At 51.3% G+C, this 26,624-nt stretch overlaps 1 protein-coding gene across 1 annotated transcript; it reads left to right on the forward strand.

The window, feature by feature from the left end:
• Window positions 1-7,314: 7,314 nt before the first annotated feature.
• On the forward strand, window positions 7,315-26,618 carry LAT2 (linker for activation of T-cells family member 2). The gene is made up of 13 exons (XM_014953121.1): window positions 7,315-7,338; window positions 12,956-13,061; window positions 13,707-13,746; window positions 15,290-15,333; window positions 16,372-16,426; window positions 17,186-17,229; window positions 18,320-18,358; window positions 18,941-18,971; window positions 19,110-19,165; window positions 21,212-21,277; window positions 22,739-22,801; window positions 24,236-24,314; window positions 25,862-26,618. The coding sequence occupies exons 2-13, from the start codon at window positions 12,974-12,976 to the stop codon at window positions 25,878-25,880; spliced, it is 624 nt and encodes a 207-aa protein (XP_014808607.1). The 5' UTR covers window positions 7,315-7,338; window positions 12,956-12,973; the 3' UTR covers window positions 25,881-26,618.
• Window positions 26,619-26,624: the final 6 nt, after the last annotated feature.

A 26,624-nucleotide genomic window follows, 5' to 3' on the forward strand; every position in this document is an offset into this window, starting at 1 on the left:
GGCGTTGTGATGTTCCCCTGCTCGATGGGGTGTCCCTGGAGGAGCTGTGGGGACAACGGGCAGGAGTGAGCAGCAAAACTCCACTGCCTGCCACCGAAACCCAAACCCTGCTGAGCTCCTCAGCCCGGGGGAGGGCTGATGCCAGCCCTGGGAGGGCAGCAGCCCAGTACTGGCACTGGTGTGTTCCCAGCTCACTGGGCCTTGCGGTAACGGCGTCCGAGGGGGCTCTCTGTGCTTGTTGTCACGGGCCATGTTCTGAGGGCTGAAGGAGGAGGTGGAGGAGGGGTCACCTAGTCAAACGATGGGCTGTGAGAGAGTGAAGTTAAATTTAGGCCCCCAGGGTGCTTTCTTGCCTCCCTAAAGGAGCAATAAGATACAAACCTGCTAGTGTGATGCGCCGGCACCGCTAAAAATGTCCCCAGGGCTGGCTGTGACAGTGCTTGTGGCCAAGCCTCGCCATCCCGGGGCAGTTTTGAACGAGGCTGTTGCTGTTATTAGGTCTCAGATCACATTCCTTGCCCTACTGTAGCTGTTTGAGTGACTAAATCTAAGGCATTTTCTGGTTTCCTTCTCCATAGCTGTAACGACGCTGGTCCGTGACACCACCTGGTTCAGGTTCATTGTACCATCAGCTCCCCTCCTTCCTGTCCCCTGCCCAGCAAAGTGCACCCAAGGGCTTTAAGGAGACTCTCAGCGCCGTTTTAGATCCAACCTGCTTTACCCGTCAGCTCACAAATTTCCTGTGCAAAGCTCTAGAGTGTCCCAGGGTTGATGTTTTTGGGTCGTTGTTGCCGGGATCGCTGCCACCACCTTTCCACCCAGTAAGTTTCAGTAGGTTAGTGCTCAGCACGGTAGGGATTTGCTTCCTCTGTTGAGATTGTTTTGTTGATGTCACCGTGCTCCCAAGATCTGCCTCTTCCTTTTAATTAAACCAAAAAAAAAAAAAAAAAAAAATCACTGAGTACCTCTATAAAACCCCTGCAAAATCTGTACTGTAACGGATCTGTATAATTTGTATTGCTGTATAAAAAAAAAAAAACAAAAATCCAATAAAAGCGTTCAAACCTTCTAGGTTTTTGTGTTCAAATTTAAGAGTTACTGCGTCTACAAGGATGGAGCAAGCAGGACAGGACTGGGGAGAAGCTTTATAGCGCCGTGGGGATGTGTGGGGTCAGTCTTTGCCAACTTTCCTCGGCTGGATTTTTGGGGAGAGCCCAGGAATGCTGTCTGCGAGCCCTCTTTCCACGGGGGGGTAGCAGCAGGTACCTCCAGCCGCCAGGGAGCTGCCGTGGGTGTCAGCGGGGCAGGATGGGGCTGCAGTGGGGTGTGCAGTGGGGCAGGGGAAGGGGTGGCGCTTCCCCTTTGGTGGGGGACACGCAGCGACAGCCAAGGGGAAAGCCGCTCCGTGGGCGCCGCGAAACCGCGCCTGCGCCACCCCCGCGGGTCAGAAAACTGCCTCCAACGATGGGGCTTTAATTAAAGCTGCTTAGAAATTTGGCAGAGCGAAGGAAGTGGCCACCAGGTGGAGGGAGGTCATTCTCCCCCTCTGCTCTGCACTGGGGAGGCCACAACTGGGATACCGCGTCCAGTTCTGGGCTCCCCAGTTCAAAGAGAGACAGGGAACTGCTGGAGAGAGTCCAGCGTAGGGCAACAGAGATGATGGAGGGATTGGAGCATCTCCCTGATGGGGAAAGGCTCAAGGAGCTGGGGATCTTCAGCCTGGAGAAGAGAAGGCTGAGGGGAGACCTTATTCATGCTGACAAGGATCTAAAGGGTGGGTTGAAGGAGGATGGAGCCAGACTCTTTTCAGTGGTTCCCAGTGACAGGACGAGGGGCAATGGGCACAAGCTGGACCATGGGAAGTTCCACTCCAGTCTGAGGAAGAACTTCTTTGGGGTGAGGGTGGCAGAGCCCTGGCAGAGGCTGCCCAGGGAGGTCATGGAGTCCCCTTCTCTGGAGATCTCCAAGCCCCGCCTGGATGCTCCTGAGTGATGTGCTCTGGGCAACCCTGCTTTGGCAGGGGAGTTGGACCAGATGATCTCTAGAGGTCCCTTCCAACTCCGACAGTTCTGTGATTCCATGATTAGCAGTTGGGATGAGGCGTGTGCTTGTTCTGGTCCCAAAGCAAGGGGGGTTTGGAGGCTGCTCTCTTGCAAAGTAGGCAAGGCCTGACTCCCAGAGCTCAGGAGGAGAAAGAGCCTGTTGGAGCTCAGGAACCTTTCCTCAAAGCTTCCTTTAGAAAGGTCAGGTTGAGATGATACACTGGTTTCTGACCCTCCTTTCGCTGAGAGTGTTAGTCCCAGCACCTGGTTCCAGCAGAACCAGCTGGTCTCTGAGCAGACCCCACCTTGATCTGAAAGGATGTAAATGGGGCATTTGGTTTCCCAGCCCCAGCAGGTGAGCTGGGGTCTCACATCATCTCTGGGCCTGAAGAGATCTTTCTACAGCCGGTTGGTTGCGTATCAAAAGGTGAAAAAAAAAAAAAGAGAGGGTTTGGTTAGTTGATGAAACCATCTGAAGGAGGACAGGGAACTGCTGGAGAGAGTCCAGCGTAGGGCAACAGAGATGATGGAGGGATTGGAGCATCTCCCTGATGAGGAAAGGCTCAAGGAGCTGGGACTCTTTAGCCTGGACGAGCGAAGACCGAGGGGAGCCCTTATTTATAAGTATCTAAAGGGTGGGTTGAAGGAGGATGGAGCCAGACTCTTTTCAGTGGTTCCCAGTGAGAGGATGAGGGGCAATGGGCACAAGCTGGAACATGGGAAGTTCCACTCAAATCTGGGGGAGAACTTCTTTTGGGTGAGGGTGCCAGAGCCCTGGCAGAGGCTGCCCAGGGAGGGTGTGGAGTCCCCTTCTCTGGAGATCTTCAAGACCCACCTGGATGCTCCTGAGTGATGTGCTCTGGGCAATCCTGCTTTAGCAGGGGAGTTGGACCAGATGATCTCTAGAGGTCCCTTCCAACTCCGACAGTTCTGTGATTCCGTGATTAGCAGTTGGGATGAGGTGTGTGCTTGTTCTGGTCCCAAAGCAAGGGGGATTTGGAGGCTGCTCTCCTGCAAAGTCGGCAAGGCCTGACTCCCAAAGCTCAGGAGGAGAAAGAGCCTGTTGGAGCTCAGGAACCTTTCCTCAAAGCTTTCAGCACGGGGCATGTTCCTTTAGAAAGGTCAGGTTGAAATGATACGCTGGTTTCTAACCCTCTTTTCACTGAGAGTTTCTGATCAGCGTTAGTCCCAGCACCTGGTTCCAGCAGAACCAGCTGGTCTCTGAGCAGACCCCACCTTGATCTGAAAGGATGTAAATGGGGCATTTGGTTTCCCAGCCCCAGCAGGTGAGCTGGGGTCTCACATCATCTCTGGGCCTGAAGAGATCTTTCTACAGCCGGTTGGTTGCGTATCAAAAGGTGAAAAAAAAAAAAAGAGAGGGTTTGGTTAGTTGATGAAACCATCTGAAGGAGTAAGTGGTATGTGTTTGTTATGGGGGGGAGGGGGGGGGAGACAAAGCCAAGCTGAAATGAGTGAGCTTTGAAATGGATGTGGAAAGGTGAAATCGTAATGTGGCATTTTATGTAGCTTATTGCAGTAGATAAGAGCGTGATGCACCTCTGACCTTTTATGAGACCAGAAGTGGTTTCTAGCAGCAGGTCTGGGTGAAGGGCAGGGGTTGCAGGAGGGAGAGGGTGGGCAAAGGCTGGTGTGACAAGCTGGGTTTGATGTCTGGGGGGTTGTTGCCTGTGCATCAGGGAGGGGGGGCAGTCTGGCCCCACGAAGAGCAGGTTGTGTTGGTGGGTGCTCGGAGGGAAGGCTCTCATCCAAACCTCTGCATCCAGCCCTTCTTGTGAGGGACACAGAGAAGGGAGAGGGTGTCTGTACCACTGTCTGTTACTGCAGTAGTTACAGAATCACAGAATGGTATGGGGGTGGAAAGGACCTCCAGAGATCATCTAGTCCAACCCCCTGGCAGAGCAGGTCCACCCAGAGCAGGTTGCACAGGAACGTGTCCAGGTGGGGTTTGAATGTCTCCAGTGACGGAGACTCCACCACCTCCCTGGGCAGCCTCTGCCAGGGCTCTGCCACCCTCAAAGTGAAGAAGCTCCTCCCCATGTTTAGGTGGAACTTCCTATGTTCAAGTTTGTGCCTGTTTCCTCTTGTCCTGTCCCTGGGCACCACTGAAAAAAGACTGGCCCCAACCTTCTCCTCAACGTTAGAAATTGGGGGGCGTTGATCTCTCCAAAGGACTGATGTCTTCAAAGAGCATCGCTCTGCCCACACGAGGGGTGACCCCAGCGCTGCTCCCCGGCCACGGCGACATCCTCACCCTGCTCTCGAGAAGCCAAGCAGCCGCGTGTGGATCCAGGAGACGGTGAGGGGACTGACAGGAGGTGCCTCTGCTGCAGCCCCTGCCAACGGTGGTAACGCCCGAGCGCGGCAGTGACTCATCTCTGGAGCTGCGAGACCCATCGGGGAACCCGTAAGCAAATGCCTGGTGCCTTTTTAGCAGCGGCGGTTCCTAACGAGAGAGATTTCTGCTGCGAAAGACAAACTGTAATTGTCTCCGGCGTGTTCAGAGCATCGGTTCTGCTGCAAGGAACTCTCCTGTAAAACTTCTGCTGTCAGCTTCTGTTTAAATACACACATAAAAACCCTGCTAAAAAGCCCCTAATAAACTACTTCATAGCTAAGACCTCTGCTAGAAATGCCGGTTTTGTAGCAGCTGCTTTAGCAGTCAGAAAGCATTTCATGCTCTGTAGTATTCCTGACGTGGAGGGCAGCCACAAACCCTGCAAGCACCTCGAAGCTGGGTGTCTCTCTTCTGGTTTTGGGCTCCGATTGTATCTGCTCAGATCTCAAGAGAGGCTTCTGCACCCAGATTTCCTGTGGGAAGGGCTCCGAGGGGGGCCGGCAGGCAATTCATTTCGCACCTCTGGTGAGAACTGGAGGAGAGAAAGTGTAGAGATATTTGCCCGTGCGGTGGTTAAGTAGCTTATTGAAGTTTCCTCTGAAAGCTTGATCGCAGCGTTCCCATCCCAGAGATGCAAAAGTTGCAAACAGTTGGCTGTTTTATCATTTTTTTTACGATAGAAGAGTCGCCTTCTGTCACAGAGAGAGAGGGACGTAGGTGACTGGCTGTGGCAGCTGGGGAGTGCCCTCATTTAAATATAACAGAATTTCCCTTTAGGGAATAATTGACGTGGCTGTTTGTAAGAGAGATGCTGCGGAGCCTTAGTGAGAGGCAGCACGAAATGGGGTTTAGTTTGGGGCAGCAAAGCCTGTACCCGGCCGACTGTTGCTCTCCTGGAGCCACAGACATTTCATGCTCTGTAGTATTCCTGACGTGGAGGGCAGCCACAAACCCTGCAAGCACCTCGAAGCTGGGTGTCTCTCTTCTGGTTTTGGGCTCCGATTGTATCTGCTCAGATCTCAAGAGAGGCTTCTGCACCCAGATTTCCTGTGGGAAGGGCTCCGAGGGGGGCCGGCAGGCAATTCATTTCGCACCTCTGGTGAGAACTGGAGGAGAGAAAGTGTAGAGATATTTGCCCGTGCGGTGGTTAAGTAGCTTATTGAAGTTTCCTCTGAAAGCTTGATCGCAGCGTTCCCATCCCAGAGATGCAAAAGTTGCAAACAGTTGGCTGTTTTATCATTTTTTTTACGATAGAAGAGTCGCCTTCTGTCACAGAGAGAGAGGGACGTAGGTGACTGGCTGTGGCAGCTGGGGAGTGCCCTCATTTAAATATAACAGAATTTCCCTTTAGGGAATAATTGACGTGGCTGTTTGTAAGAGAGATGCTGCGGAGCCTTAGTGAGAGGCAGCACGAAATGGGGTTTAGTTTGGGGCAGCAAAGCCTGTACCCGGCCGACTGTTGCTCTCCTGGAGCCACAGCTACACCTGGCTGCTGGGTGTTCCTGTGGGCTTTCCTATTCCTACAGCAGGACACGTATTTCATGTACCATAACAGAACTCTAAGCCAGTAGATAAATTCCCAATAATTCATAAGCCCTCCTGATTCTATTCAAGCACCAAAAAACATTAATGAGCTACTAATTTTAATTTTTTTTACAGGCTACAATGAAATTGTGGCTGATATCTGCAAGCCGCCACCGCTGAAGCATAAGAAAGTTTTATTTTTACTGCTCTGGACAGGAGCTCCTGGTTTTGCTGTTAGCAGTGGTGACCTCAGGCTATTTGCTGCCTTTTTGAGGCTAGATGTCATCTTTTTTTTGTAAAAAAAAAAAAAAAAAAAAAAAAAAAAGCGTTCCCATCCCAGAGATGAAAAATTGCAAACAGTTGGCTGTTTTATCATTTTTTTACAATAGAAGAGTCGCCCTCTGTCACGGAGAGAGAGGGACGTAGGTGACTGGCTGTGGCAGCTGGGGAGTGCCCTCATTTAAATATAACAGAATTTCCTTTAGGGAATAATTGACGTGGCTGTTTGTAAGAGAGATGCTGCGGAGCCTTAGTGAGAGGCAGCACGAAATGGGGTTTAGTTTGGGGCAGCAAAGCCTGTACCCGGCCGACTGTTGCTCTCCTGGAGCCACAGATATACCCAGCTGCGGGGTGTTCCTGTGGGTTTCCTATTCCTACAGCAGGACACGTATTTCACGTACCACACCAGAGCTCTAAGCCAGCAGATAAATTCCCAATAATTCATAAGTCCTCCTTATTCTATTCAAGCACCAAAAAACATTAATGAACTACTAATTTTAATTTTTTTTACAGGCTACAATGAAATTGTGGCTGATATCTGCAAGCCGCCACCGCTGACGCATAAAAAAGTTTTATTTTTACTGCTCTGGACAGGAGCTCCTGGTTTCACCGTTAGCAGTGGTGACCTCAGGCTATTTGCTGCCTTTTTGAGGCTAGATGTCTTCTTTTTTTTGTAAAAAAAACCCAAAACTGAGAGGACTTGCTATTTGCTTCATCTGCTGGGAGTTTTTCCAGGAAGCATCTGCCGCTTCCAGTGTGTGGTGTTAAATCCTGGGAATTTAAGAGGAAACTTGAACTTTTTTGGGGGGCAGCAGCCCCCACATGAAGCTGAAGCCAGGGCTGCTTGGGAAGGGGCCGTGGTGGCGTGCGTGGTCCCTCGCCACCCGAGCATCTTCCTCTTCCTCGCTGCAGAAAAACCCCGCGGCTGCCGGGGGCGAGTGTGTGCCGGGTCCCTCTCATGAGCCGGCGAGGGGCTGACCAGCCGAGCGGCGGATGTTGGGGTTAGTGATTCAGATGATGACAGGAAACCAGAAACTGGCTCACGAGCCCCGGAGGAACCGGCTCCAGCCTCAGTGGCTGCGGCCGTGAGAGGCAGGAGGAGATGGGACAGACGGGGGAGAGCGGCTGAGGCTGTGGGTAAGGTGGGAGAGAGGGAGGGAAAGGATCCTGGGGGTGCAGGGGGTTCCTCTGAAGGCTTTGGGGCAGGTGGGGTGTCCTCCTGATTTCAGTGAGCTCAGAGATCTGAGACTAGACCTCGGTGACCCCTTCCAAGAGAGTTCAAGGTCACCCCTGCAAAATCCCTCTGAAATGCAACGTGCTGGAGCTTGCTCCTGGCTGCTGCTCATGGCCATCACCCAACGAGCTCCAAGGTAGGAAAACTGCCAAATATCCTTTCCCAGCAGCACTTACACCCCTCTGGACCCAAGGGGAGAGTCTGTCCCATACAACCCAGATTGCCCATTTTATGGTACTGCTCTTTACATCTGCTGATGGCAGCGTGGCCACAGCTTTCCTCTGAGGGTGGTGAGACCCTGGAACAGGTTGCCCAGAGAAGCTGTGGCTGCCCCATCCCTGGAGGGGTTCAAGGCCAGGCTGGATGGGGCTTTGAGCAACCTGGTCTGGTGGGAGGTGTCCCTGCCCAGGGTGAGTTGGAACTAGGTGGTCTTTAAGGTCCCTTCCAACTCTAACCATTCTATCATCCTATGGCTTTTTTTTTTTTTAAATTATGTTATTTCTACACTCAGATCTACTGAAAAATTCCGGAAGGTTGAAGCTGAGCTGAGCTGCTCTTATCTGTTTGGTCCTGCTCCTGGCTCCTGCCTATAATTTCTGGGACCGCTGCAGCTCGTGCTCTTTCCCCCTCCAGAGCCCAATCTGGTGAAACAGCTGATTTCAACTACACTTTCTGGGTTTTCCACTGGTTTCAGGGCTGACTGGCATCATGTATATGAATATATTTATTTTACTGCGTGCTTTTTTTTTTTTTAAATTATGTTATTTCTACACTCAGATCTACTGAAAAATTCCGGAAGGTTGAAGCTGAGCTGAGCTGCTCTTATCTGTTTGGTCCTGCTCCTGGCTCCTGCCTATAATTTCTGGGACCGCTGCAGCTCGTGCTCTTTCCCCCTCCAGAGCCCAATCTGGTGAAACAGCTGATTTCAACTACACTTTCTGGGTTTTCCACTGGTTTCAGGGCTGACTGGCATCATGTATATGAATATATTTATTTTACTGCGTATAACCGCTTGCGGTGACTAACCCCAGGCAGAAAAGAGCTTTGACTTTGCATCACTTTTCTCTTGTGATCAATGGTCAGTGGATTACGGGCCATGAGGCAGACGCTTCAGCAAAAGGGGTTAATTACGGGGTAAACTTGTGTGATGTTGGCTCATGTTGATTGCTCTGGAGGACACGGGAGTACTCGGTTACACGTGTGTGGGTTGCCAATATCTGCAGCTCCAAATGTGGCTGGGCCATGAGGCAGATGCTTCAGCAAAAAGGGTTAATTACGGGGTAATCTTGTGTGATGTTGGCTCATGTTGATTGCATGGGAGTACTCAGTTACACGCGTGTAAAACTTGTTTCTTTGACTGCTAAAAATACCCGAGGCCACGAAAAGCGCAGCCCCGTTGGGGACGGGGTTGCCAATATCTGCAGCTCCAAATGTGGTGTCCCCCTGGGCTGGGGGATGCTGGCACGGGGGAGGTTAAGGACAAACAGGAGATATTTCTGTGAATCCCCTCCTTATGCTGCCATATTTGTTGTCGTTAGGATTTTGCACTGTATTTTCCACCTGAGTTTGGTGGGGTTTTTTTTAAGCATTTTAGGAAGTGATCATCTATCTTAAAGTTGGTTTGTCAATTCCAGTTTTCCCTCTTGTCTTGTGTTCCACCAAAACGCATCTACTGCTCCCCTGGCATAACATCGAGCATGAAGATCTGTACCAAACCAGACTTTATCTATGCTGTATTGTCTTTCCTAAGAGAAGTTACACTGGCATAAAATCTGGTAGGAACTGGGATGTGCAGACCTCTGGAAAGGAGCTTTCCTGGAGGATCAATGCTGGTCGTTGAAGTGGTTCCAACAACAGGAGCTTCCTTGGGCTGAGACTTTAATTTCTGAAGCGATGGGACTTTCTGTGGCAATCTGTGCAACGTAGACAAACAGAAAGTGGTGTTTCTTTTCTTAGAAATGTTAGAGACATTGAGTCAGGCTGAATATTGCATCTGTTCAACAAGTCCCTGTGCTAAATCTCATATGGCGAGGTTTTTTTAAATAAACTCTCCACTTTATATTTCATGCCGGTGACTCATCCAATCAGTCTGAATTAGTCTTAAATTATTACAAACTGGTGCAGACCACAAAACCTGGGAGGGAGAAAAGGCTGTTTTATATTTGCCTTTGGGGCATGTATTTTTAACAAATAGGTTGACATAAACCTGCAATTTCAGTCTTTGTCTTGAGAAGTGAACTCGGGGGGGTGGGCTTGACATCTGCGAAGAGCTAAGATGACTTCATCAGCAATGATCTGACAGAAAAGCAGCCATTTTCGCTGGTGCCACATCGACACATTCCTCATTCTCCTGGTTCTTCAGCGAAAAAAAAAAAAATCAAGTGCATTTTAAGTACTCTTAAAGGGTTTTTAAGGGAGATTTTTGCCGCTTCTGCTGCTGTTGGAAAGTTCTTCCAGACTTTCCATCTGTTAGGAATTTTATTTCTAGCCTGTGTGTATCCAGCTTATACCCATTCATTTTTATGCCAGCGTTGTCTTAATTTAAATTTAAAGAGTATTTAGTGGTGTTTCTCTCGGAGAGATGGGCAGTGAATGTCCAGGTACGCCTAAAAGCGAGAGATCTTTCAGTCTCCCCCGATAAAACATCCTCTCCTTCCCCTGGCTGTGTGCACTGAGCCCTGTTACTGGGCTTAATCCTTAATTTAGGACTAGAAACCCTCCCCACAGCAGCTGGGCTGCCGAGACTGAGCACGCACGGAGCGAGTGATCTTTTGCAAGTTCATTAATTCTTCCTATTTTTTTTTCTTTAAAAAAAAAAACCAAAACTTGTTTCTTTGACTGCTAAAAATACCCGAGGCCACGAAAAGCGCAGCCCCGTTGGGGACGGCGTGGTTCCCTCTGGCAGGAGAGGGGCCCTGCTGTGGCCATCACCGCTGTATCTGGTCTCCGGTGTCTCACTCTTCCCTGGGATGGTTCATTTGGGATTTGTTCCCAGGGGATTTCACAGCCGAGGTGCTGGGGCTGCAGGAGCCACACGCCGCGGCCAAACCGGCTTCCTCGTGCGAGGAGAAACCTCTGCCGGCCCAAAAAAGGGGAAAAAAAAAACAGCCCAAACCATATAAAAGGAGAAGAGAGGAGCCTATAAAGAGAAGAGGGCGTTTTGCCACTCTCTGAATTTTACTCCTGAAGAGCTGAAATGAGGTGGGGACCTGTTTTCTCCCCGAGTTTGAACTCAGCATCTTGAAAGCGGGGCTGATGGGCAAGTTGTTTGCTCTGTGTGTCACAGCCCTCAGTGGCTCCAGCCTGTTCATCCTTCTCACCCTCTCCCCAAGGTGGAGAACAGGGAAAGCACGTTCAGATCTCCAAATATTTTATTTATATCCCGCCAGCCGTTGAGTAAGTGCCTCCAGCCTTCTGCTTGTCATAAATCTGTTCATCGCCTTCCTCCGACAGCCCCTTACGAGGGGAGGTTTTGTGCCAAAAGGAAGGATTTCCAGGGTGTGTGGTGAAGACAAATGATGACCCCCCCCAGGCTGGTGGTGTTGCTCCTGACCCGGTGTCCCTGGGGGTTCTCTCCCTGGGGGACAAGGTGGTGGGGATGGGATGGGATGGGATGGGATGGGATGGGATGGGATGGGATGGGATGTGCCCAGCTGGCAACCCTTGGAAATACCCACCTTTGGTGTTCCTGGGATGCTCAGGAGCAGCCTGGGTTTGCTGTGTTGGCACCAAAATAAAACCGTCTCTAGAAGGGAGACACGCTCTGTCCTACAGAGACACAAACTAGGTCAGTGTTGTCAGGTGCCCTCAGCTCTGCCTGGCCTGTGCTTTAAAAAAAGATAAAGAAAAAAAAAGAAAAATAAAAAAGAGAGAGAGGAACTTCCCCTCCCAAAACAATAACCAAAAAGCCCCACAAACCAGTAATGTTTTACAACCTTTTGTATGATGAATTTCGGTTACCAACGTTGGGCCAACTTCCCTTAGCTCCCTCTTGCAGATGCTGTAGGGATGATCCACAGCTCATGATTTCCAGGGGGGATGTTAAGCCAAGGAAAAATGATGTGAGAAACCACATGGTTTTGACCAGGCTCCATCCCCAACCTCCCGGCTGGGGGTGCTGGTCCCAAGATGCTGATACGACCCCTCCGGGGTGAGTCCATGGAGGTCTGGGCATGTTGTTAACCTAAAATGACTCATCTGCTGCAAGAAGCTCTGCAGGGGAAGGTCCCCAGGGGTCTATAAGAGCAAAACCATTTTGGAGAGAGTGCTGGGAGCTGCCGTGTCCCTGTGAGCCCTGGAGCCTTGAAGGGAGGAGAAATAACCCCAGGTTTCTCACAAGCAGAGGTATCTCTATCAAGCCAATGTCCCACTGGCCTTAAGGTCATTTTTGGGTGGCCAGAGGGTGTTTGGGCACCACTGAGAGGAGGCAGCCCTTCGGCAGTCCAGTTAGGACACTGGTGTAGAACTGGGACTGAGACCTTTGGGCTTTCTCCCATGTGAACGCGGTGTCGGTGCGGCTCGCAGTTTGGGCAGGAAAATGTTATTTATTCCACTTTACACAAGTGGAGGCAGAAGGTGCTGAGCAGGGCAGAATCGGGCTGCTGTTTTCTATCGTCTGTTACTGATATTTGTTTAATGATTTTTAATTATTTTAGTTGTTAATTTTATATATATATATATATAATTTTCTTCATCCACAGTGGCTACACCAATAAAATACAGTCATGAGTTATAAGGGAGATTCAGGATAGGTGACAGGAAAACTTCCTACCAGGCAGAGCAATGAAGTTCTGGCCTTTGGCAAGTTGAAGCATCTCCATCCCTCGGGGCCAAAGGAGTTTATTCAAAACAAAAATAAATTAAAACTATCTGAAAGTAAAGGAAACTTGGCCCTGGGGAATAGGAAGGGGCTAAACAATCTTTCCTAGTCCCAGCAGGCTGGTTTCTGTGATATTTATAGGATGTTTTGTATTTTAAAGGAAGAAATTGGAGCCAAATCATGCTGATTATTACAAAATGTTAGCTGCTGTTTGTGGAAGAGCCTGTCATGGAAAGGAGGGGAAGAGCTGGTGTCTGAGCCAGCCCAACGCAGGAAAAAGTGTGTGGAATTTAACATTTAAAGCAATTCCACGCTGCGGGGAAGCAACGGGAGAGCCTTGTACGAAGGTCCTGAATATTTCTGAGTGCCTCCCTTCTGAGTATTAAAAAATAATATCTGAGGATGGTGTTTGATGACAGCAACGTGGGTTAGGGGATGGGGAGTGAGGAAATCCAGGTGGGTTTTTCCTCCGTGTGCTGAAAAGCCATGAGCTCCTCTCCTTCCTGGCAGCGATACGGAGGTTTGGTACCAAGGTGGATGCTGGGGTCTCCTCGGGTCCTCCTGGGGCTGACGGTGTGTCTGCAGCCCTGAAGTCTCTTCAGCATCCTCAGCAAACCCCAGCTCTTTGGGGGTAAAGGCTCCCTGAGGGGTGGGTACGAAGCCCCCCCGTGCTCAGGGGCTCCCCTCACCCTGTGTTTCAGGCTGGATGAGGCCAGGCCATGGTGCAGCTGGAGCTGCTGTGGGCAGCCGCCGCGCTGATGCTGCTCGGGGCCACCATCAGCCTCTGCATCAAGTGCCAACTCTCTGGTAAGGTCCTTCCCGGGCTGGGCTTGGGTTGGGGGGGTCACACTGGGCAGGCTCTTTCCCCTTGGGATGTCCCCTCCGGTGGGTTTGGTCCTGCTGGGCCATGGAGAGCTTTGTCCACATGGGATGCTCCCAGCAGGTTGAGCTGGGAAAGGTCTCTGCTGGTGGCCAGGGGGAGAAAGACCCCCAGACCTTGCAGCACCCCTTCCCCTGAGGTGTTTCCTGGCCCCACGGACTGCAGACCCTTCTCCATGGGCACCGTGGTGGGTGGCTTTGGATGCTCCACCCAAGAGGAGCATCTCTGGATGCACAGATCCTGCAGAGGCTCTGGGGCGGAGAGGCACGGAATGTATATCATATATATATATATTAAATACAAAGGGAGTGGGGCAAGTACCCACCCCAGTGGGGGTTCAGGCCCACCTCTGAGAGCAGGGTGGGGTTTTGGGGGCAGGAATGTCTTGCTCGTTTTGTGGTGTTGAGGACAATTACTGCGCTTTGGACATGGTTTAAAAAAATAAAACCTATCGCAACTGCTGAAGCTGCCTCTGCTGTCCTCTTCTCCCAGTTGAAGAAGTTTTGTGAATGTGTTTTATTAATTCTCAAATCATCCTTTTCTGAGAGCTTTTTTTGCCCTTTGTCTTCCAGGTGCCAAGAGAGAGAAGCAGCCGAGTGAGCGGAGGAGCCCGTAAGTTGCTTTTCACAATCGCGTTTCTCCCCCAAACAGCTCGCCCGGGGTGAGACCCTGACAAGGGCCAGACCCGCTCCACCCCTCACAGCCAAAATCTGGATTTATATAAAATAAAATAACCCCAGAATGGGGCGAGCAGGACTGCGTTCCCCAGCCGAGGGCGTTGCTGAAAGGGTTAATGCCTTTAGAAAGAATAATCCGAAATGAAACTGAAGCTCTGCCTGTGATGCCTGTGAGTCATTAACCAGTTGGAAAAAAGTCTGGGAGAATCGGAAGGGCAAGTCCTTATCCCGGCCCCGAGGTGAGGTAGAGAGGTTGGTAACTTCATAAAGGAGACCCTGCCCTTGGCTGGTGCTGGTGGGACCCTGGGCCAGAGGAACCACCGACCCGCAGCACAGGCAGTGAAGGAAATGCATTTCACACACACGAACACCCCCCTATTTCCTTCAGCAACAGACAAACCACAGCTAAATTATATTAAAAGAAAAAAAAAAAAAAAGAAAAAAGCTGGCTTGTAACCTTTGATATAGGAGTAAACGTGGTGCAGAGGGGATCTGTGAAGGCTTCCATGGGGTTGAGGTGTTCCCTTCTCGCCCGCTTGCCTTGGGCCAGGGAAAGGCTTTGGTGTTGGCCATCGGAGAACCCATGGAGAAGCCAGCACAGGCTCCGTCCCCCACGGCCTCGTCCTGAATTGTCCCCACTTCTTGAGATTTATACCTGGGTTGGGCGGTTTGACTTCAGACCTGTGGTATCGTGTGCTCTTTTTGGAGATCTGTTTTGGGTTAGTTTCGGGCCTTTAGTGAGCAGAGTGGTTTAAGTCTATATTTGCAGGCTTTGCGGTGAGGTCCCTTGCCGGTCGCCTCATCTCCCCACCAGCCTGGAGCTGTGAATACCGGTTTGAGATGGGGGGGGTCACCCAAATGAAAGGGGAAGGGGGAAAGGGACACTTTCAGGCTCCCAAAATCAGTTAGTAAGTGCCCGTGGTCACCTGCAGTAGAAGAGTGGTTGAATCTTGTCGTGCTTTGAAGAGCAGCTCTCCTGTAAACTAAAAAGTAACGAGGTTATTGACATAAATGCTATTTTTATTGTTGATCACGTTTGTTATTTTTTTCATCTGAATGTTAAGGGATGTTGGGGGGGTGGGGACAACAGTAGAGGTGAAGCAGTGGGGCCTGAAGCCATTTCATGGGTGAACACTCATTTTTTTGTGGGTGAAAATGCTCTTCTGGTCTTAACCCTTGCATAATTTGTTAGAGTGAGAATTACCCTGAACGTCTTCCTCATCCCTGGGTCCTTCCCTGAGCTGACACTGGCTGCTCTGCCAGTGGTCCATAAGCACATCTTGACTTTCAAGGGTCAAAGAGGAGTCTGGGGAAACTGCTCCCCACTCGTGTGGGTCCTGCCTGACTCAACTCAGCATTTCTCCAAGCCCAGTGTGGAGCCTGCGCTCCCTTCCCTCTGCTCACCGAACAGGGAGCTCTCTGTTTTTCTTGGCACAGACCCCAAAATTTGGCTGAGGTTGTGCCTCTGCTTTTTCCAGGCATGAAAGCCAGCAGAGTTTTGAGGTGATCCGATCCTATTCCAGTGAGTATGAACGGTTCGTGGGGCTCCTGCGTCACGGGGGTGGGGGTCCTGTGTGCACAGAACGGGGTGAAAGTTAAAATAAAAGGGTGACCTGGAAGCCTGGGCGGTGAAATTGTGTTAGACCGAGATGTCAAAGCCACCGTAGATGCTTCTAGCGATGCGAATTCTGAGCTCTAGGAAAAAAATCTCCCTTTGCACTGAAAATAAATCACCGAAGCCGTGTCATTGAACTGCAACGCCTCAATAACACAAGCTCTTCAAACAACTCCCCTCACCCTGTGAAAACAACATTGTGGGGGAACCCGAATCGATGGGAGTGACTCATTTATCATCACCCTCTTTCTGCTTCCTGCGGCAAGTCGGGTTTGGCGCTGACCTTTTGATTTTCATCCTGAAACGAGCTGCTGACGGGGTCTGTGTTAAATGTCACCCTCCGCAGACGGGCTCCGCGGGGACGTCCCTCTCCCTGGGACCACTCTCGGCCCCACAAACCCCACCACGAGCCTTTGCTTCAGCCCAGCCTGACCAAAGCTCACGACATCACCGGGGCATCTCGCGGTGTGGAGAGAATCTCCCAAATCAAAATGGTTTGGGGTAGAATAGGAAATTAATCAGCAGTTGGGATCGTAGCTTCCTCCGCTGCGTGTTTGCTCACTCTGTGGTCTGCACCAAAATCAGCTTTGCCTCTTATTTATAGTTTCCCATTTGGGCCATTTATGTGCTTCGAGTGAATGAATTGGAAGCTATTTTGGGATGCATTAGAAAAATGGGAATCCTGGAAAAATGGGAAACCTGGGAATCCTCTCTGGTGGATGCCCTGCTGTTGCTGTAATCATCGACATCTCGTTTTGTTCTTGGTGCTAGGTACGACCCGAAGGCTGGATCAAATTAAGGAAACTGCAAACTCATCAATAGCAAGGTAGGTTAAAAAAAAACCTAACAAAACCTCGCTGTGGAGCCAAGGTCAGATGAAGTTCACGCAACATACGGGAATGTTTGGGATTTGCCATTAACATCTCATTTTGTTCTTGGTGCTAGGTACGACCCGAAGGCTGGATCAAATTAAGGAAACTGCGAACTCATCAATAGCAAGGTAGGTTAAAAAAACCCTAACAAAACCTCACTGTGGAGCCAAGGTCAGATGAAGTTCACGCAACATACGGGAATGTTTGGGATTTGGGATTGGGTTTTGGACCCTATAGATGTGGTTTGGGGTATACTCAGGATGATGGAATAGTTTGGGTTGGAAAGGACCTTTAAAGGTCATCTAGTCCAACCCCCCTGTAATGAGCAGGGACATTTTCAACTTGTGTTGCTTAAGGTTGCTTAATTTCTTGATGGTCAATAGTAACTTTCTAGATTTTCTTCAGTCTGACTGCATTCTACTGGCAGCCATTTAAAGGACATTTTCAACTTGGTCAGGTTGCTTAATTTATGGTTGATTATAGTAACTTTTTCTAGATTTTCTTCGGTCTGACTGCATTCTACTGGCAGCCATTTAAATCGAACCCGAGGAAATGAGCTGTGGCTGTCCATCATAGGTACATCATGAAAAAGAAATGGCCATTCTTTGCTTACGAGCAGTTTGACCTGAGAAATCCCCTTTTTCCTATCACCAAAACACCCAAAAACTACACGGCCGCAATAACCCTGCTGCAATATTCAGGCATTGATATTCCCATCTTGGGATTTGACCCCAAACTCTTCATTCCCTCATTGCTTGATGTGTTTCCTGTATAAAGTCACGGGGAGGTTTCACAGATAGTCCTTCTGGCTTAGTCATTGCTGTGGTCTGTAACCCCTGGTAGGGTTTGCTCCGACCTGGGATTTTCAGGAATTTTCCCTCTTTCAGGAAAACCACGGAGCAGCCCAGTGCCTCCCGCCGCGCGGGATATGGTGAGCATCCCCCCATGATGGGCACCGTTCAGTGCTCTCTCCATCCCCACAGCCACGGGGGAAGCACCTACTGCAAAATTCATAAATGGGGATGTTGCAAATCTTGGCTCGTTTGTGTGGGTGCCAGCTGGGAGCTCCCACTGGTTTTGGGAAGATGGAGCCCCTGAGAGGCTGGTTACTCACTGCTGGGACCCCAGGCAGGGCAGGGTGGGGGTTATCCTGGAAACAAGCTGGGTGAGGATAAAATTAACTGCTGTTATTAGCACCTACCCACGAGGCTTGTGGCTGGTCTGCCCAGTGACACTTAATCATGGAATGGTTTGGGTTGGAAGGGGCCTTAAAGATGATCTAGTTGCAGCCCCCTTCCCTGGGCAGGGACACCTCCCACCCGACCAGGTTTCTCCAAGCCCCCTCCAACCTGGCCTTGAACCCCTCCAGGGATGGGGCAGCCACAGCTTCTCTGGGCAACCTGGGCCAGGCTCTCACCACCCTCACAGCAAAGAATTTCTTCCTGAGATCTCATCTCAATCTCCCCTCTTTCAGTTTAAAACTGTTCTCCCTCATCCTATGGCTCCCCTCCTGATCACGAGTCCCTCCCCAGCTTTCCTGGAGCCCCTTTAGGGACTGGAAGGGGCTCTAAGGTCCCCCTAGAGCCTTCTCTTTTCCAGGTTGAACCCCCCAACTCTCTCAGCCCCCCCTCCCAGCAGAGGGGCTCCAGCCCTCCCAGTATCTTTGTGGTCTCCTCTGGACCAGCTCCAACAGGTCCATGTCCTTCTTGCTTTGGGGACCCCAGAGCTGGGAGAACTTAAGATCCTTGGGAACTAGCCTGGATCCAAATTTAAACTCCAGTGCTCGTGCTGCTATGGCTGAGCAGTCCCAGTTAGAGCCACGGTGCCAGATTATTTACAATATCATCCCTGGCTGTCCCAGCGCCTCTGCCCTGGGGTGTCTGACCTTGCAGCCCTGTCCCCCGGCCCCAAGCAAAGAGCTGAGCAGGGCAGAGTGGTGATGCCATAAGAGTTAGTGGCTCCATCATCAAATGGCTCTCATGGTTCTGCCTGAGCGTAACGTGTCCCTCTGCTTTCCCCAGGGAGCAGGAGCGAGCCCAGGTACCAGAATTTCCTGACAGGTAAATCCTGGGGCCGTGGGCCTGGGGGTGTGGGGAGGGATGGAAGCTGAAGCCATGGGAGGTCACCAGGGATGAGAGACAACACTGCAGCTGGTGGAGCTCCAGCTGGGTTAATTTAGTGATTGCTCTATAAAGACGTGCTCTGACCTGATTACCAGAGGGGGACGGGATGCTCAGGATGCTCCCGGCGCTCACCCTAAGAGGATTATTGGTGCGTGGGGCTGTGCTCTCCTTTCCCAAACCCGGGGAGGATATTCCCCATCTCCCTGCCAGCTGGCAGGACCTGCCCAGGAGAAGTGGTGAGCCCTGGTTTTCTCAGGGGCTGGGGTAGATGGGGGCTGCCTCCCCCTTCTCCAGCCTCCCCTGTGGCTCTGCTGGTGGTGGGGCCGTGCTGGCGTGTTCTGGCTGCTGGGGACATCTGCTGCAGCTGCACTGGGGGATTCCTCTGGCTCTGCTGTGTTCTGGCTGCCGGGGCCATCTGCTGTAGCTGCACTGGGGGATTCCTCTGGCTCTGCTTTGGGATGGTGGTTTGAGTTCACTCGGTGGCATGGTGGGCTGACAGCAAACCCTTTGTGCTTGCAGAGGACTGCCTGCGAGGGGACGCTGCCTACGTGTAAGTAGCAGGTTGCTGCCCGTGGGCATCATCAAGCAGAGCTGTACTGGTCCCAGCGTGGTCCTGGCTCTCTTGTAGCTCAGGCTGGGAATCCCCTGGGCTGCCTGGAGGAGCTAATGGTGGCTGTTCTTCTCGCAGGGAGCCCATATCTCTGGATTACTACAACTGTGTCAGGTTCTCTGCACCACCCAACGGTAAGGTTCCATGCCAGCAAGAGGGGTTTCTTCTCCAGCCACCAGCCTGGCTCCTCCGTGGCTCCAGGGAACCCAGGAGGCTTTTCTTGCTTGGCTCTCTGCGTTATTGTCACACAGCCTGAAGCCAGTGTGGGTCCAGGAGACACGTTCGTTAAGGGATGTAGTGGAGCCCTGGGTCTCAAGGGATGTCCAGGCCCTAATCTGTCCATCCCTTGGCTATAAACAGGACAGCCCAAATATATCCACGGCTCCAACTGCACAAAACGCTTTGTTCGTGCTCTGTTTCAACAAATTATCCATTGCTCGGGGTAATTAAGCTGTTTTCCTGCTCGTGGCCCATCTGGTTTGGGTGAGCGGAGGTTGCAGCCCCATGGGGTCCTGCCCAGACGTGTGGGAAAGGGCAAGTCCTTGTCCAGAAGCTTTTTAACAAAGGGACACCTTCCAGTATTTTGTGTGCTTGGTTTATAGGCTGGTGAATGAAGGCGGGTGAAATACACTGCTCCATTCAAATGCGTCTTTTCAGGGCAAATATTGCATCTATGAAATGTTTTTACCTCCCTGGGTACTCAGCATTTTTCTGTGCTGACTCAGGCATCAATCTATTTTTGTCTAAAATGAGTTTAAAAACATGAATCCAATTTTTTTTAGTTAAAGAGACTGGAAAAAAGCGGGTGAAATACACTGCTCCATTCAAATGCGTCTTTTCAGGGCAAATATTGCATCTATGAAATGTTTTTACCTCCCTGGGTACTCAGCATTTTTCTGTGCTGACTCAGGCATCAATCTATTTTTGTCTAAAATGAGTTTAAAAACATGAATCCAATTTTTTTTAGTTAAAGAGACTGGAAAAAAGAGAAGAAATATTTTGCTTACTAAAAAAAAAAATATATCTTATTTAAAAAAAATAAAAGGGTGGGGAAAAAAGAAAGAAAAACCTCAAGTACCTGCACTCAGTGCTTCTCCCCTTCGGTGAGGCTTTGGAGAAGCCCTGGAGAAGCAGGGTGGGCAGCAGCTTAGCTCTCTGCAGGCTCTTCCAGTGTGACCACACCGACTGTTGGGTGTCAGCATCGGAGGGTGCAGGTTTTGAGGTCAGCAACACAGGGACTCCAGTAGCTCAGCTGCTCACGGGCCCGTCCAGAGAGCTGAAACAACCATTTTTATTTTTTTTAATTATTATTTTAAGCAGATTTTTGTTCTATGTGCTAGTAGGTTTGTGTACTGTGTTCAGACAGATGTTGTGCTTGGACTGGGGCTCAGTTACTTCCCAGAAACTGAGAATAAGCCCAAGAAGGCACCACAGTCACAAGCTTAATGCTCAGTGGGAAGGAAAACCCCCTCCCGACTGCTGCCCTGGGCTGGGAGCCTGGGCATTCACCTCTTGCTGGAGCTGGCCCGCCCCCTGTTCGCCTCAGGGGCTGCTGTAGGGTTAGTAATTATGCTTAATTATGCTTGGATATTAGGAAAAATTTTTTCACGGAAAGGGTTATCAGACATTGGAATGGGCTGCCCAGGGAAGTGGTTGAGGCACCATCCCTGGAGGTGTTCAAAAGACGGGTTGAGATGGTCCTCAGGAATATGGTTTAGCGGTTTGTTTTTTTCTTTTCTTTTTTTTTTGTCAGAGTTAGGTTGATGGTTGGACCAGATGATCTTTAAGGTCCCTTCCAACCTAGACGATTCTGTGATTCTATGATTAAGGGCTTCTATTCCTGTTCATAAGAGAAGTCATGAGGGCTTCTATTCCTGTTCATAAGAGAAGTCATGGTCCCTCAGGACTGGCTTTGGCTGCTCACCCTTGGGTGGCTCCATGGCTGGAGAGGCTCAGTCAACACCCCATGGCATCGGTGACGGTGCTCCCGTGGGGCAGTGGTGGCCCCATTTCACTGTGCTGGGGATGCCCCATCCCTGGGTCAGCGCAGGCTGTCCCCGAGACTGACAATTTTTAGCTAATGTGCATTTTGTTGTGGGAAGCAGGTGCTGAGGGGTCTTCCCAGGTCACCCACTCTTCCTTAAGCCCTTTTTTTCCCATCTCTGTCTTCTCTCCACCAGAGAAAGAGGAGGATTCCCATTCCTATCAAAACGTCATCATTGGAGTGTCTCAGGGCTCCGATCCAGGTGGGTGTGCTGCTGTCATGGTCCGTGTGTGTTCCACAAATGTATCTGGAAGTGCAGAGAGGGACAGGGATCTGCTCAGGAGAGGGAAACCCCCCTCATCCGCAGGCTCAGCTCTTCCCATCAGCTCCGTGCTGGTGGAGCCGAGGGGCAGGGGCTGCCACAGGCACAAAGGAGAGGTGGAACATCTCCCCTTTCTGCAGGGAAAATGCACACAGTGATACCTTACCAACCAATGCTCACCTCTGAGCTGATTCCTTTCATTGGGAGATTTTTGCAGCAATTCAGGAGCTTTGGGGTCTGCATTGCTTCTCCAGGTCTTTCACTGCTGTTACAGCCAAGACTGACCATGGTTTGAGCCCCCACTCTGCCCAGCCCAAGAAGACTGCAGGCCTGGGCCACTGGAGGACGATGTTGGACCACAGTGTCTGCTCAAGGGCCTCCAGCTTCTGTCCTGGGATGTTGCAAGTGTCTGTTTAAAGGCCTCCAGCTTCTGTCCTGGGATGTTGCAATCACAATAGGAAGTCAGGCTGGTTTCCTTCAGCGAATTCACACAATGCTGCCAAAGCCTGCCCTGCTCCTGCCCAGCTTTGTATGGAGGAGCAGGGGCAGCAGGGACCATGCACCAGGACAGGTTGGGTGCGGACCTGCTGGAGAGCAGCTCTGAGGAGAAAGACCTGGGAGTCCTGGTGGACAACAGGATGACCATGAGCCAGCAATGGGCCCTTGTGGCCAAGAAGGCCAATGGCATCCTGGGGGGCATCAGGAAGAGTGTGAGCAGCAGGTGGAGGGAGGTCATCCTGCCCCTCTGCTCTGCCCTGGGGAGGCCCCACCTGGAGCTCCGGGACCAGTTCTGGGCTCCTTGGTTCAAGAAGGACAGGGAACTGCTGGAGAGGGGACAGCAGAGGCTACAAAGATGATGAGGGGCCTGGAGCATCTCTCTTATGAGAGGCACCTTCAAGGGAGGGTGTCAAGAGGATGGGGCTGGTCTTTTTTCAGCAGTGCCCAGTGACAGGACAAGAGGAAATGGGCACAAACTTGAATATAGGAAGTTCCACCTAAACATGTGGAGTAACTTCTTTCCTGTGAGGGTGGCGGAGCCCTGGAAGAGGTGCCCAGGGAGGTGGTGGAGTCTCCTTCTCTGGAGACATTCAAACCCCACCTGGACACGTTCCTGTGCAACCTGCTCTGGGTGGCCCTGCTCTGGCAGGGGCTTGGACTAGATGATCTCCAGAGGTCCCTTCCAACCCCATGTGATTCTGTGACCAGTCTGATCCCTGTGGTCAGGGCTGGAGAAGCGATGAGGCAGCGTCAGCAGACACGGGGCAGGACGGCAGCCACCCGGCTGGAAACTCAGCCACGTGCGCGGGGCGGCCGGCGGTGGGAGGGGGGGTTCCACAAATGTCTGTTTTTAGTCCATTTTGCTGTTCTGCATCATCCTGTCCAAACTCTTCTTAATCACAGATGACGCTCTAGACTACGAGAACAGCCCGGCCATACACACGTGGAAACTCCAGCAGGCAGGAGGTACGTTGTTCTTGGCAATTGTTTATATTTAGGGACGGGGCTCGTGGGCAGGGTGCCCGTTGCCCATGACCAGTACAGACCTTGCTCAGGGCAACGCAGCCATCGCCCCCGTCTTGAGTTGGTTTTTTTTTACCCCCAATCGTCCATGACGAACATCTAAGGCAACGTGCTACAGACACTTGTAACTGAATGCTGCTCTGGTGGGACGTGCTGTTTGTAGTACTTGAAAGGCCACCATGTAGGTGGCTGCGCCTAAGCCACGAGGGATGATCAGAGGGCTGGAGCACCTCTGCTGTGAGGACAGGCTGAGAGAGCTGGGGTTGTTCAGCCTGGAGAAGAGGAGGCTCCGGGGAGACCTTATAACAGCCTATCAATACCTGAAGGGAGCTACAGGAGAGCTGGAGAGGGACTCTTTGTCAGGAAGTGCAGTGACAGGATAAGGGGCAACAGTTTTAAATTGGAAGAGAAGAGATTCAGATTAGATATCAGGAAGAAATGTTTTACTATGAGGGTGGTGAGACACTGGAACAGGTGGGGAACAGGAGAGATGGGGAGGGACTCTTGATCAGGGAGGGGAGCAATAGGATGAGGGGGAATGGCTTTACGCTGAAAGAGGGGAGATTTAGATGAGATATTAGCAAGAAATTCTTTGCCGTGAGGGTAGTGAGAGCCCAGAGAAGCTGTGGCTGCCCCATCCCGGGAGGGGTTCAAGGCCAGGCTGGAGGGGGCTTTGAGCAACCTGGTCTGGTGGGAGGTGTCCCTGCCCAGGGCAGGGGGGTTGGAACTCGATGATCTTTAAGGTCCCTTCCAACTCTAACCATTCTATGGTTCGATAAGCCCTGGCCATGGGATGCTGCAGAAGAACAGGGCTCTTCATGTCTTAGATCCTCTTACGTTTTGAAGTTGCCCTGGTGCAAGCTCAGCCTTGTGATCCCCTTGGCCAAGGAAATGCACAGCACAGACACCCAGTGGGTCACCCAGCAGCTCTCCTGCAGTCATCGGGGGTACACATTTCTTCAGTTAACCTTTAAACAGCAGTTTAATCTAACGTGTGGCTTCCTGTGCAGCGCAGGGGGGAGTCTGGCCCGGGAGACAGTGGTGAAGGTACTAAAATATATTTAAGAGCTTTCCGTCTCTGCTGTGGAAGCTGCCGAAGCAAACTGATTCTCGTTATCCTGTTTGTGCACTCTCTAGATTAAATCTAAATCTGTCTCTTTTGGCTCCGAAAAGCTGTCCAGGCTCACTGCTCGCAGAGTGTTTGCAAAGTTGCTGCGACCTCTCTGAAGCCCCTTCTAGGAGACCTTGATGCTGTCATCTGAGGTTTCTTAGCCCAAAGTGTGTCGGCTGAATATTGGCAGGAGGGCAGAGGGTGTGCAAGGTGTGTACGTGTTCTGAGATCAACCCCCTTTCCTGACCAGTGCTTCCCATCCTCAGGCACATCCATGCAGGCAGAAAGCACGGACGAGGAGCCAGACTACGTCAACACGGCCCCTGCCCCGCTGTCAAAGCAAAGGTAAAGAGAAAGCAAGCGCCTGGTGTATTTATTTGGGGGTGGGAGGATTGTGTCTGTGCCAAGGAGAGCTCGGCTGGAGGTTTCCCCCTCGTACCAGCCACTGCCCAGAGCGGGGACAGTCCATCCCGAGCCATCCCAGGGCTCTGGCAGATGCCAAGCTGACTTCACGCCGACCCTGGAGACAAATTTGTCAAAGTCCACGTCCCAGCGTCACCCTCCTCCAACAGGAAATCAAAACCGCTTCAGAGCAGCTTGGGTCGGCACTTCTACAGAGACAGGAACCCCCAAACCTCTCTGGTCTGTGCAGCTCGGAGGCTGAGCCCCAGGAGGGATTCCCTGAGCTCAGCTGGTCCCTGCCTGCTCTGCCACCACCCCATATCCTGCCCCCTTATCGGCACAAACCTGATGCTGTTGATAAAGAATTACTCAAGGCAGTTAAAGTAGAAACCGCCTGCGGAGAGCAGCGGGAGGGCTGGGTGACACTGAGTCGGGGGGTGATATGATGCCGTGTCAGTAAATGCCTGGTAGTTCATGTGTGGAAGGAAAAGTCCCTCCAACCTGGCCTTGAACCCCTCCAGGGATGGAGCAGCCACAGCTTCTCTGGGCAACCTGGGCCAGGCTCTTACCAGCCTCACAGCAAAGAGTTTCTTTCTAGTATCTCATCTAAATCTCCCCTCTTTCAGTTTAAAATTGTCACCCCTCATCCTAGGGCTCCCCTTCCTGATCAAGAGTCCCTCCCCAGCTTTCCTGGAGCCCCTTTAGGGACTGGAAGGCTGTTACAAGGTCTCCCTGGAACCTTCTCTTCTCCAGGCTGAACCCCCCAACTCTCTCAGCCTGTCTTCACAGGAGAGGTGCTCCAGCCTTCTGATCATCTTTGTGATCCAAATCCACCTCTCAAAGTGAGAAATGATGCTGGGAAGGTAGAAGAGGAGGAATAGCTGTTCCTGTGAAGCACTGGGGATACAGATTTTCTGGGAAATCCTCCGCTCGTAAGCCCTAGCAAAACGCTGTTGTGGCCACAAGTGTGACAGCCTCTGGCAGCTCTGTAACTGAACTAAAATTGCCAATGGACTTCTTGTCATTTTGCCTCCGTTACAGCCTTTGCTGGTAACGCTATAAAGTCCCCGTGTCCAACCAACCAGCACAAGTTCTCCACCAAAGGAGGGTGAATTTGGGCTCCTGGCACCGCTGTGCTCAAGGGTCATCATCCAGGAGCACGGCTGGGGCTTCTACTTGGATGTGGACATTTTGTAGTGTACCTCATCTCACTACTTGTCCCTGGAATGAAAATGTAGCAGGCAGCAGAGTTAAGAAGTTGAAAGCAGGGGGTGAATTTGGGCTCCTGGCACCGCTATGCCCTTCGTGCTCCTCAAGGATCATCATCCAGGAGCATGGCTGTGGTTTCTACTTGGAGGTGGACATTTTGTAGTGTATCTCATCTCACTACTTGTCCCTGGAATGAAAATGTAGCAGGCAGCAGAGTTAAGAAGTTGAAAGCAGGGATTAAAAGTCAGTGGACTCACTATTTTTTCCCCTCTTATTTCAAGTGTTCCGCGTAAAGTCTGAAGAGGTCCCGTGCCGAGCTGTAAGAGCACAGCCAGCGAGCAGGCACTCAGGGAGAGAGAGGACTTCGATCCCTCGGTGAGATCTCTTCTCCAAATTGTGCCCAAGACCACGTAGAAGGGGTGCTGCTGAAAGGAAGAAACGCTCTGCTTGAAGTCCCACCGAAGTCCAACCACAAACCTGGCACTGGAGAAAGCGCTCTGCCCGCAGTGACCATGGCCAAGCCAGGAGCTCCTCATCCCGTCTCATTTCCCTCCATGTCTACTGGAGGGAGGGTGGCCAGTCCGTGCAATGTTTTCTCCTGTCAAGCATGAAACGAGTCTTTGAATTGCTGAGCAGTAATGCAGCTGGCTACTTGATTTGTCTGAGTGACTCATGCGTGATGGTATTAAGACACAGGGATTATGTTCTGTATCTTGTGCTCTCCTACAGAAGCGGTTTCCTACAAGAGAGGAAGCGGCAAGGCAGAGGTTGCTTTTACACCAGCAGTGGTTCTCCAGAACTAAATGAGGTACCAACATGTTCACAAAAAGCTAAAGACTAAAGAGGATTAAATCCCCGCCGTATCCACAGCTTGTAATTCAGTGTCTATGGGCAGTTTTCCTTGGGTTTCGGTGTCCGTTTGATAGTGATACAAAGACCCTGCAACAATTGAGAAGGTCAGAGCCACGGCTGCCAGCCTGAGAAACTGCTCCAGTGTCTCAGTATTGCCATGGGGAGCCTCGGCCCTGGAACGTAACCCTTCTC

The sequence above is a fragment of the Calidris pugnax genome, unplaced genomic scaffold, assembly GCF_001431845.1.
Source record: "Calidris pugnax isolate Ruff unplaced genomic scaffold, ASM143184v1 scaffold133, whole genome shotgun sequence".
NCBI classification, from domain to species: Eukaryota; Metazoa; Chordata; class Aves; order Charadriiformes; family Scolopacidae; genus Calidris; species Calidris pugnax.

What these genes read in the sequence shown, in the direction of transcription:
- LAT2 (XM_014953121.1), top strand. Translation starts at nt 12,974, where the DNA reads ATGGTGCAGCTGGAGCTGCTGTGGGCAGCCGCCGCGCTGATGCTGCTC. An exon ending in CATCAAGTGCCAACTCTCTG is followed by an intron (nt 13,062 to 13,706) that starts GTAAGGTCCTTC and finishes TTTGTCTTCCAG; the next exon opens with GTGCCAAGAGAGAGAAGCAG. An exon ending in CTCCCGCCGCGCGGGATATG is followed by an intron (nt 17,230 to 18,319) that starts GTGAGCATCCCC and finishes TGCTTTCCCCAG; the next exon opens with GGAGCAGGAGCGAGCCCAGG.